The sequence below is a fragment of the Priapulus caudatus genome, unplaced genomic scaffold (genome assembly GCF_000485595.1).
Source record: "Priapulus caudatus unplaced genomic scaffold, Priapulus_caudatus-5.0.1 Scaffold133, whole genome shotgun sequence".
Classification (NCBI taxonomy): Eukaryota; Metazoa; Priapulida; class Priapulimorpha; order Priapulimorphida; family Priapulidae; genus Priapulus; species Priapulus caudatus.
The window spans coordinates 491,085-503,352 of NW_014577194.1; the positions used below are offsets into that span (position 1 = coordinate 491,085).

Sequence of the window (12,268 nt, forward strand, 5' to 3'; positions counted from 1 at the left end):
ACGTCAGCATGTTATTTGGGATATATATAATATATCCTAATACGAATTTACCTGTAGTTATCTGTAACTGATTATAAATGCCTTGTGGGTGTGTGATTTGTTACCTGATGGGGAGGTGATGAGTATAGCAGCGTCTGCAACCATGGTAATGGTGTTAGACGGTGGGTAGGCAGTAGATCGTACATTATTATTATTTTTTTATATATATGTTATGAGTTATATACTACGTACTATGTACTATGTACATGTAATATTTTTTATATGATTATTATTTTTTTATATATATGTTATGAGTTATATTCACATCTATGTGATAACACGCAGTGGCCGTTGTCACTACTGTAGCACAGATTATAACAAGGTACTGTGCTGTCAGTGAGAGACCACTAGATGGAGCCACACGGGTGGTCGTGTCGTCTCTTTGCAGCAACAAGTCGAAGATTCTGGACCGGCGCCTGCTCTACCTGCAGGACCATTTCACCTACAACCTGTACAGCAACGTGTGTCGCTCCCTGTTCGAGAAGGACAAGCTGCTCTTCTCTCTCCTGCTCTGCACCAACATACAGCTGTGAGTTTTACACCACGCCCACGTGCACGTCACTGGTTGAGAAATCGCAAAGAGTTTCGCGATTGATTTCCACCTGTGGTGTTGGTGTGTGTGCTTCGTACTGTGCTAGCTTTATATTCTCTGCAGTTAGTAAGAATATATTAATATTAAAGCGATTACGTCACCGTAAATAGTAGAAATGAAAAAAATATTTCCACTTTTCCACAAAATATAAGTAATTCTGTTCACTTTTTATGGTTAAATTGCTGCATTATACTTCCTGTCGCTTTTTCACAAAATATAAGTAATTCTGTTCACTTTTTATGGTTAAATTGCTGCATTATACTTCCTATTTGATTATATTGTTCGATGTGAACATACACTCGTGACTCATACGTAGCCCATAGCAAGCAATTAATGTCAGGAACATAATATTAAATTGTCTAGGTTTTTTGGATTTTTAACTAGTTGAGAAACAATCTTATCAGGTACAAATTTGACGATACGTTAGTTCTTACTTTTAATGTAAAAAAATGGCAACAAAAATTTTACACATTTTACCATAGAAAATTCGTGACGTAGTCAATTTAACTGTATCAAGGCCTGTTTTGTCACACTGGTGAGATTTTGTTTTCGGTGACACTCGATCATCATGTTTGTCTTTGGTGAGTCACAAACTCTCGTGAATTCTAAACACGACCTCCTCATGCAAACTGTGTAGTTACACCGGTCTTGCTTGCGATGCTAGTGCATCTGTTACACTGATCTTGCGTGAGATCCTAGTGCTGCCTTTACTGCCATGCAGTGCGAGGGGTGAACTGGACTACGCAGAGTTCACGTTCTTCCTGACCGGCGGCCTCGGACTGGAGAACAAGCTGAAGAACCCCGATCCCAGCTGGCTGTCCGACCGCAGCTGGGACGAGATATGCCGCATGTGTGAGCTGGAGCCGTTCCAGAACTTCAGGTGCGAGGGGGGGGGGACCCGTTGTCAGAGTCAACGTAAACAAGGAGCTATAAATATAACAGGTCATATTTACCTCCTTGATCGTAAATAGCTATGACTATCACAGGTCTAAAATGTGATTACTTTTGCAGGAGACTTTAAAAGTTATGACATTTTGTATTTATGATGAATTAACGACCTATGGTGTAATAACTATACTTGTGATGTTTCTGAAAATGGATTCCAAATCGTCGCATTTTCGAATAAGAAAATCGATGTAATTTCTATGAGAATTGTAATGGCAGATGCGGTATGTATACGAAGATATCTTGTGATCAATGGTTATAAGTTATGAGTGCTTACTATGAAGTCTAAAAGAAAGGGAGGGCAACTGTGTCATTTTGACAATGATACCTTGGCACGCGGCCGGGTGTAAGCCGGGCTTGCGGGGGTGGCCGGTCGCGATGGTGTTGCCGGCGGCGGGCGAGTCATTTACATAAAAAAAGGTAGTAGATAATTAGTAACGCTATAGTAAACCAAGAGACTAGCTAGTAAGTTGCTCACAATTGCAGCCTGATGAAACCATTCTAAAAGTGCACTGTTAACAAATCAAATCGCATTGCAAACAAATTTGATCAACTGTTCATCACTCTATCAAAGTTGAACGCATGTAACATGTCTTAATAGATATATCATTAGTCATACAGGAAGAATTAAGTAGAGAATTGCATTCAATTAATAAATGGCTCAATGATAACAATTTATCCTTGCATCTTGGAAAAACAGAAAGTATTATTTTTGGAACTAAACACAAACTCAGGGATAATCCAAAACTGACATCAGATGTAATGGGGTGGCAATTGCACATAAAAATACAGTTAAGTATCTAGAAATAGACTTGGAAGACTCCATGAGTGGTGAGGTAACGGGAATTAAGGTTGTAAAAAAGGTTAACAATAGATTGAAATTTCTTTCAGAAAAGCGAAGTATTTAAACACGGCATGTAAAAGTTACTATAGTTTCTGCCCTAATTCAATGTCATTTTGACTATGCAAGCAGTATATGGTACAGCAGTCTCACAAAGCGCACAAGTGCTAGGCTGCAATTAAGTGTGTCAAAATAAAGCCATTAGAGGCTAGGTACTAGAGCACACATAGGTGCTAGAGAGTTCAAGCTGTAAATTGGTACCTGTAGAGTTCAGGGTAATGCAACTGAAAGTCAATAGGGTTTTTAAAATATTACATAATCTCGGCCCACAGTATATGACAGAAGGTTTCATGTTAACGTCAGAAGTCCAAGGGAAAGTTTCAATACAAGGGAAGGTGGATGTCTATTTTTAAACCGAGGGTGGGAAGCAGTGGGACAAACTCATTTACTTATACTGCAATTGAAGCTTGGAACTCTCTACCACAAGTTAGGTCAAATTCTGTTTATTCTAGTTTTAAGTATAGGGTTAAGAAATGTCTGATGGAAAAGGTAGAAACAGTAGAGGCAGAGGAGTATGATTTTCGCTAAAAGAATTCGGTTGAAATTAGGCATAAAAAAAATTTTGTATCGTCTTATGAGAATGTACCATTGTATGACCGGTTAAAACTACATATATAAACTACTGTATATTTTAATAGTTAGTGCTGATAGTATTAGTAGTGTAATGGTTAGATTCAATGCATAGCAAAACAAGGACCACAATGGAAATAAGTGTGCTAGTCATGCTTTTTGTGTTATATATCCTTGGTAGTTATCCAATTTTATGAATTCAGAATTTATTGTAAAAGTATGCAATGTATTGTATATGATAGATAATTGCCTAAAGAAATAAATAAATAAATAAAAAAAACAATAAAAAAAAACAATATCCGAATAATTTAACATATTTTTAATATTACCAATATAATTAAATGAACAGTGACCAGTCAAATCCGGTGGCTGTTCTCTCCAACACTCGCTGTGCTGTGGACATGCATGTATAGATGGTGCTTGTTACAGGGCACACTTTGAGCAGCACGTCGATGACTGGCGTCAGCTGTACGACAGCAAGTGAGCCGCAGAAGGCACCGCTGCTGCCGCCGTGGAGAAGAAACTCACCGAGTTCCAAAGAATGATCGTCATCCGCTGTCTCCGTTCCGACAAGGTCTGTGCTTCTCACATTAATGCGTCCTCATCTTTATATATCTGTTATCCATCATTATAGCGCTTCATTACGCATCTTCGTAACTTCATTACGCATCTTCGTAAATTTATTATCCATCTCCATAGCTTTATTATCCATCTCCATAGCTTTATTATCCATCTCCATGGCTTCATTAAGCATCTCCATAGCTTCATTATCCATCTCCATAGCTTCATTAAGCTCTCCATAGCTTCATTAAGCATCTCCATAGCGTCATTACGCATCTCCATAGCTTCATCACGCATCTTCGTAGCTTCATCACGCATCTTCGTAGCTTTATTACCCATCTTCGTAGCTTCATCACGCATCTTCATAACTTCATTACCCATCTTCATAACTTCGTTACCTATTTTCTTAGCTCTATCACCCTCTTCGTACCTCTACCGCGTTGACTCGCAGCTAGGGCCTAGTGCCTGCATACCTCCCAACTCTCATTGGTTGATACAAATCACGTGCCTGAAACTCCTGTTTTAATAATTCCTTTTATGGTGCATTGTGACCCTAACCCTAACCCTAACCCTAATCCTAACCCTAACCCTAATCCTAACCCTAACACTACTTAGAATTTAATTTTAAAAATTAACTATATTTGTATCAACCAATGAGAGTTGGGAGGTATGCAGGCCCTAGCTGCGAGTCAACGGCGGTAGAGGTACGAAGAAGGTGATAGAGCTGCGAGTACCGCGTTGCTATAGAGTACCGAAGTGTGACGTCACGTTGGCAAGACAACGTACGGGCTGGTTCTACACAAGCCACCTGGCTCCATGGTGTAGCCATAGGGTCAACTGTTGTGCGTACGTAAAACACGAGTGTGTGCGCTGCAGACAGCGGTAAAGCATCGGTAGCAAGTCGTTCTTACAATATTTAATGAATTTTAAAAAAAAATTAAGAAAAAAAATTTTTTTTTTGTTAAATTTTTTTTTGGTTCAATTAATTTTTTTTCCCGTTGCTTTTCACTTCCATCCTTTGGAAATCTATAAAAACTGCAATAATGACTCTCAGAATGATGGTTACAATCGGGTACAAAACACGACACACAGTTAATGTTACCAGAGCATATGATTGTGTAGAACCAGCAGGCTCGTTGTCATGCACCGTGACGTCATCACTTCGGTACTCTATAGAGTACCGAAGTGATGAGTCACGGTGGCATGACAAACGAGCTGCTGGTTCTACACAATCATTAACCTGTATAATACCAGTCGTCATGTTACGCTTGACTGCGTTCGCTACACTGACGCCTGTAAGCGAAGGCAGCCTAAACAGTTCGCAAACCTCGTTATCGAATAAACGCAGAACGAGGCTAAGCAGGCCTAGACTAGTACCCGTTCGCCACCTTCACACATAGGCCTTGGTGTAGCGTGTGAAACTGTCGACCGGGTACCAGTCTAAAGCAGGCTGCAAATCCGCACCAGGCACATATTTATTTTGGTGGTAATCTAGTTAATGGCTTTATCAGAAGCATGCATTTTTTACAGTTATAAATTATATTATTATAACTATTATAAACCTAATATAAACTATTATAAACTATTATAAATATAGTTATTGCAGTTGAAATGTTGACGGAAATGACGTCAAGCAAAGGACTGCTCGCTGATTGGGCCGCTCTGGCTCAGTCAGCAGCCACCCACTTTCAAATAGTAAGAGGTTAACGCTCTAGTGAGTAGGCCCTAGCGGCCGTTACGAGCAGGAGCGGTAATCATTAACGTTACACAATCATATGCTCTGGTAACATTAACTGCGTGTCGTGTTTTGTACCCGATTGTAACCATCATTCTGAGAGTCATTATGCAGTTTTTATAGATTTCCAAAGGATGGAAGTGAAAAGCAACGGGGAAAAAAATTTATTTAACCAAAAAAAATTAAATAAAATATAATAATATATTTTTTTTTTCATTTTTTTTTTAATTCATTAAATATTGTAAGATCGACTTGCTACCGATGCTTTACCGCTGTCTGCAGCGCACACACTCGTGTTTTACGTACGCACAACATTTTCACACTATGGCTACACTATGGAGCCAGTGGCTTGTGTAGAACCAGCCCGTGCGTGTCTGCCAACGTGACGCACTCACTTCGGTACCCTATTGTTAGCACCCGTGCTACCGAAGTGATGACGTCACGGTGGCATGACAACGAACCCACTGCCACTGGTTCTACACAATCATATGCTCTGGTAACATTAACTGCGTGTCCGTGTTTGTACCCGATTGTAACCATCATTCTGAGAGTCATTATTGCAGTTTTTATAGATTTCCAAAGGATGGAAGTGAAAAGCAACGAAAAAATAAATAAAAATTAACAACGCTCTATATCAGTATAAAAATTTAAATTTTTTTTTAATTCATTAAATATTGTAAGATCGACTTGCTACCGATGCTTTACCGCTGTCTGCAGCGCACACACTCGTGTTTTACGTACGCACAACATTTTCACGCAGTTAATGTTATGGAGCCAGTGGCTTGTGTAGAACCAGCCCATACGTTGTCCTGCAACGTGACGTCACACTTCGGTTACTGAGGTTTCACGTGACGTCATAGATCAGGTCACGTGTATTTGTTATGTGTTGTAGTTGGCAGAAGCGAAGCGTGCTGCTTGACATTTACAAGATGAATGACCACATGTTCTGATAGAAAGCGCTGTTATGAGTGCACGTACACGTGCGTGCTGCGTGCGTGCGAGTGCACGTACACGTGTATGGCAGGCGAGGTGGGACATAAATGGTATTTAGTGACAGTCATATATTCGAATTAATGTCTATCAATATATTCTATTTAGTGATAGTCATTAAATCAACCAATCAGATACAACTATTTTTTCTCAGCCAATCATAGGCATGGAATTATTGTCAAACACTAAATGATTTAATGATAGACACTAAATGATTTAGTGTCTGTCACTAAATCATTTAGTGTTTGTCATTAAATCCCCGTTGCTACCAATCAGAGCCAACGTTACAAAGATCGGCTAGCGGCGCCAGCTACTTCCGTACAAAAATAGCAGGTATAGACGCTCTCCGCTCCTGCCTGTCTGCTGTCCATGCATTCATTGCATTGCATGTGACATGGTAGAAGAACCAGTCTAGGCCTACATCCTACATGCCAAAATGGCGCGTAGGTTTGATACATAAACATGGCGCCAACATAGGTTGAACACATAAACATGGCGCCGCCGCGGTGGTAGAGATTTTTGTACGGAAGTAGCTGGCGCCGCCTAGCGGATCTTTGTAACGTTGGCTCTGATTGTAGCAACGGGGATTTAATGACAGACACTAAATGATTTAGTGACAGACACTAAATCATTTAGTGTCTATCATTAAATCATTTAGTGTTTGACAATAATTCCATGCCTATGATTGGCTGATTTAATGACTATCACTAAATAGAATATATGATAGACATTAATTCGAATATATGACTGTCACTAAATACCATTTATGTCCCACCTCGCCTGCCATACACGTGCGCGCGTGCGTGCGTGCGTGTGTACGTACACGTGCGTTCGTGCGTGCGTGTCCACTTACACGTGCGTACATGGGCGTGCGTGCGTGGCGTGCGTGCGTGTGACGGTAAACGTGCGTGCCGCGTGCGTGCCTGCGTGCGTGCGTGTTCACGTACACGTGCGTGCGTGTGTTTGCAGGTACACGTGAGTGCGTGCGTGTGCACGTACACGTGCGTGCGAGCGTGCGCATGCAAAATATACGTGGCGCGTACGTGTGTGCGTGTGCAGGTACACGTGTGTGCATGCGCGCGTGCGTGGCGTGCGTGCGTTTGGATGAACACGTGCGCGCGTGCGTACCTGCATATGCACGTACACATGCGTGCATGCGTGCGTATGCACGTAAGACTGCGTGCCGTGCGTGCGTGCGTGCGTGTGGCACGTACACGTGCGTGCATGCGTGCGTGCGTGCGTGTGGCACGTACACGTGCGTGCATGAGTGTGTGCGTGCGTGTGCACGTAGACGTGCGTGCGTGCGTGCGTCGTGTGCACGTACACGGTGCGTGCGTGTACACGTACACGTGCGTGCATGCGTGCGCGGCGTGCGTGCGTGCGTGTGCACGTACACGTGCGTGCATGCGTGCGGTGCGTGGCGGTGCGTGCGTGTGCACGTACACGTGCGTGCATGGGTGTGTGCGTGCGTGTGCACGTACACGTGGCGTGCGTACGTCCGTGTGTGTCGCACGTACACGTGCGGTGTGTGCGTGCGTGCGTGTGTGCATGTGCACATGTGACGTAGACGTGGCGTGCGTGCGCGCGTGGCGTGCGTGTGCACGTACACGTGCGTGCGTGCGTGTGCACGTACACGTGCGTGCATGAGTGCGTGTGAATTACACGTGCGTGCGGGCGTGCGTGTGTGCGCGCGTGTGCAGGCACAGGTTCGTGCGTCTGGCGTGCGTGCTTGCGTGCGTGCGTGTGCAGGTACACGTGTGTGCATGTGTGCGTGCGTGTGTGTGCAGGTACACATGCGTGCGTGCGTGCATGCATGTGCACGTAGACGTGCGTGCGGTGCGTGCGTGCGTGCGTGCGTGCGGTGCATGAGTATGTGGTGCGTGGCTAGCGTGCGTGTGTGCGTGTGTACGTACACGTGCGTGCGTGCGTGCGTGCGCTTGTATCGAACAATATCACCAATCTGCTTGCTGCCACCGTTAAACTGCGCATGAGTCCGCATATGACGTCAATGTTTATAAACATGAAACATCGCTATTGTTTTAGCCACTATGTTCTCCCACCTTCTTTGTTCTAGTATTAGCCCACAGGATGGTTATGTCGTGGCTTTTTGTCATCATAGCAGTGCATCTTCCTAATTTGTGCGATTACGTATAGAGAATGATGGTTAGCATGTGTGAGGGTGGCTAGTGTTGGAGTATTGATCCTGAACCTAAAAACATTACAAACTAGAGCACTCGGAGAGCACAGACCTCCGCCAAGGCAGCTGACTTTAAGTGAAAAATTTAATTAATTAATTAGCCGCGGATCACCACCAAAATGTAATAATTCTAAGTTACCCCATTTCTGACGCTATCCTGAAATTTTATTAATTAATTAATTAGTTAATTAATTAATTGGACGCCGGATCGCCACCAAAATGTAATCAATTCTAAGTTACCCCCATTTCTGACCTATCCTGAAAATTTTATTAATTAATTAATTAGTTAATTAATTAATTGATCCGGATCACCACCAAGAATCTCATCAATTCTAAGTTAGGCGATTTCTGACCTATGCCTGAAAATTTTTATGACAATCCGTCCATAAACTTTTAGGCTAGGCTGTACACAAAACCCACAAACCCACAAACCCACAAACAACGCGGTGAAACAATAACCTCCTGCAACCCTATGCCGCCTACTAGGCGGAGGTAATAATATAACTCACTGTGTTTAGTGCAGAGACACTGGCCAAGTTTAGATGACATGCTAGCTCCGGTCTTTCAAAGTAGATTCGTCCATTTTCTTAGTAGCGCAGCATCTCAAGCTATCGTTCACGCAGCCATTCCCTGCATCGTATTCGTCAACGTCAATGTCCACTGATGCAGGTCGTCCCGCTGGTCACCGACTTTGTGGTCAGCAGCCTCGGCCAGAAGTTTGTGCAGCCGCCGCCGTTCGACCTCGCGAAGAGCTACAACGACTCGAACGCCTGCGCGCCGCTCATATTCGTGCTGTCGCCCGGCGCAGACCCGATGGCCAGCCTGCTCAAGTTCGCCGAGGACAGGGGCTTCACGGGCGAAAAGTTCAACGCGATATCTCTCGGTCAGGGCCAGGTGAGATGCGTTGTCGTTAATTTGCGGTATTTCAGTCGGCGAGAGAGAGAGATGAGGTCGGGAGCGCATCGAACCGGAGAGAGTGATGAACTGTTGGTTGATGTCGGTGGTCGAGCAGTCTGGAGGTGATTGTTGGTTATTATATGAACACCACTTGATGTGAGTCAGTTAAAACCATTGTTGATTATCACATGACCATTACTTGATGACAGACAAGTAAAATCATCGCTGGTTATCATATGACCGACACTTGATGAGAAACAGGTAAAATCATCACTGGTCATCATAGAGCCATCTCTTTGCGTGAAACAGGTAAAATCCTAGATCGTTGTTATATGTCGACCACTCGATGTTACAGGTGAAATCAATGCTGATTATATCATATGAACAGGTACATATACCACAGCTTGATGATAGACTGGTATTTCACTTCATCGCACCATTATCGATCACCACGAAGATACGGCATCCATTAGAAGGGTCTCTCTGAGAATCTCTCTCGAAGAGCTTGGTGAGACAGAGAGAGAGTGAGAGGTCGATACGTAGGTGTACGGTGGGTCGGTCTCATGAGATGTGTGTCTGTGCTTGGCTTCATCCAGGGTCCGGTGGCCGCCGCTCTCATCACGAGCGCGGTGCGAGACGGCACGTGGGTCGTGCTGCAGAACTGCCACCTGGCGGTGTCGTGGATGCCCGCGCTGGAGAAGATCTGCGAGGAGCTGAGCCCAGAGAAGGTCAACCCCGAGTTTCGCATGTGGCTCACGAGTTACCCGTCGAATAAGGTGCGTTACGTGCGCACTTATGTACGAATTTTCTAATATAATAAGGCATGTTGTGCAGTGTGTGCGTCAGCTATAGCTACACGTTATACGTTGATACGTAATATAATTACAACAGTAGAGAGCATAGAAACATGTCGTTGATATCGCTCCATGGCTCTCCCTTTTTTAAACTAATCACTGTTGTGAAATACCGAAAGGCAAGCGATTGCTTTTCCGTTAATCGTGTGTAAAAAGTCATAAATTCAATTGGAGGAATTAAGGAGTTATTACCTTTCGTACTAAAGCTGCCTGATAATACAGAAGATAGTTGCGTTATGGTGATCAGTGATGCGCTCACCCGCAGGCAACAGTTGTTTCACAGACATTGTTGTAGATGTAGACACAGTAGTTGATGTTCTCTCACCATCCCCTCTGTGTGGAGCACGTGTGTGCTAGGCTATCAGTGACCACACTTGTGTCCGTGACGTACGCGCGCGTGTGCGTGTGTGTGATCCGCTGTGTTCTGTTAGTTCCCGGTGGCAGTGCTACAGAACGGCGTGAAGATGACCAACGAACCACCGACGGGTCTCAGAGCAAACCTGCTGCAGTCCTACATGAACGACCCGATCTCAGATCCAGACTTCTTCTGCAGCTGCGGCGGGAAGCAACAGGTGCCCCCTGCGCTCATGCAGCGTCCATGTCTGCCACAGCCATGTCTGTCGCCCTAGCTTAGTCGATAGATTAAAACATGAAAAAAGTTTTTTTCGGAATTTCTTCATGTTACGATGAGACAGCAGGTGCCCTCGCGCTCATGCAGTGTTCGAGCTTATTAGTCGACGGTTTAAAATAATATGAAAAAGGCTTTCTTGGAATTTCTTAATGTTATAATGAGACAGCGCTCATGTAGTGTGAGTCCATCTCTGCGACAGCCATGCCTGTCGTCTCAACTTAGTCAGGACAGTTTAAATTATGAAAAAGTGGATTTTTTTTGGAATTTCTTCATGTTACGATGATATGTGGGCAGTGTTGGTTGACCACATTTCGTAATGATGTAAATCTAAGCATATTTCGTAATTTAAATCTGATAGTAAACGCGATGTTTCGCTCACACATATATTTCGGCCATTTCAACAAGCAATACAATTCCTCGATTCGACTACGAGTATTCACACCGGCTACACATCTACACGCGTTCGTCTGCCATCTACATTTACTAACATTACCAACTATTTTTCTTTTGTGCATGTTTTTGCAGTCGTTTGAGAAGCTGCTCTTCGGGCTGTGTTTCTTCCACGCCCTCGTGCAGGAGAGAAGGAAGTTTGGTCCGCTCGGCTGGAACATTCCCTACGGCTTCAACGACTCGGACCTCAGGATCTCCGTCCGGCAGCTTCAGGTCGGTATCCATGGCAACGTGGGAGCGGGCTTGCAAACCAGGATGGTCTGCATGCGTTTTTGTGGCGTTTAACACATTGGCTACGGGCTTGGAGTATTGTCATATAGAACAACTGTTCGATACGTACATCAGTTATGTGTGTGCGTGCGTGTGTGTTTGTGTGTGTGTGTGCGTGCGTGTGTGTGTGTGTGTGTGTGTTGTTGTTTGTGTGTGTGTGTTTGTGTGTTGTGTGTGTGTGTGTGTGTGTGTGTGTGTGTGTGTGTGTGTGTGTGTGTGTGTGTGTGTGTGTGTGTGTGTGTGTGTGTGTGTGAGAGAGAGAGCGAGATAAGATAAGATCAGGATAAGATAAGATAAGATAAGTTTATTTTATTACTTCCAATATGAGCAGATACAAGGATTTTTTAACAAAATATAAATAGCGTGCCGTAAAGGGATGGCGAAAAGACCATACGGTCATCTAGTCAGCCAACCCTTAGAGAAATTAATTAAGTATAAAGGCGTCTGTCATAAGAATACGATGTATGATGAGAAATATTTGAGCAAAATGTTTCTATGCTAACAATAAACCCAAAGCAAAATTGAACGTAATTTGTGCGAGAGAGAGAGCTAGAGGTGTGTGTGTGTGTGAGAGAGAAAGAGAGAGAGAGAGAGAGAGAGAGAGAGAGAGAGAGAGAGCGCGAGAGAGAGAGAGAG

General features: G+C 43.8%; 1 protein-coding gene across 1 annotated transcript in view; it reads left to right on the plus strand.

Annotated features, from left to right (window-relative positions):
- LOC106805916 (dynein heavy chain 12, axonemal-like) overlaps positions 1 to 12,268 on the plus strand; it is an 85,289-nt gene that overhangs the window by 64,211 nt on the left and 8,810 nt on the right. The window contains 7 exon segments of the mRNA XM_014807687.1: positions 377 to 568; positions 1,353 to 1,511; positions 3,477 to 3,621; positions 9,200 to 9,424; positions 10,024 to 10,203; positions 10,713 to 10,853; positions 11,438 to 11,575. Coding sequence (XP_014663173.1) covers positions 377 to 568; positions 1,353 to 1,511; positions 3,477 to 3,621; positions 9,200 to 9,424; positions 10,024 to 10,203; positions 10,713 to 10,853; positions 11,438 to 11,575 — 1,180 coding nt within the window.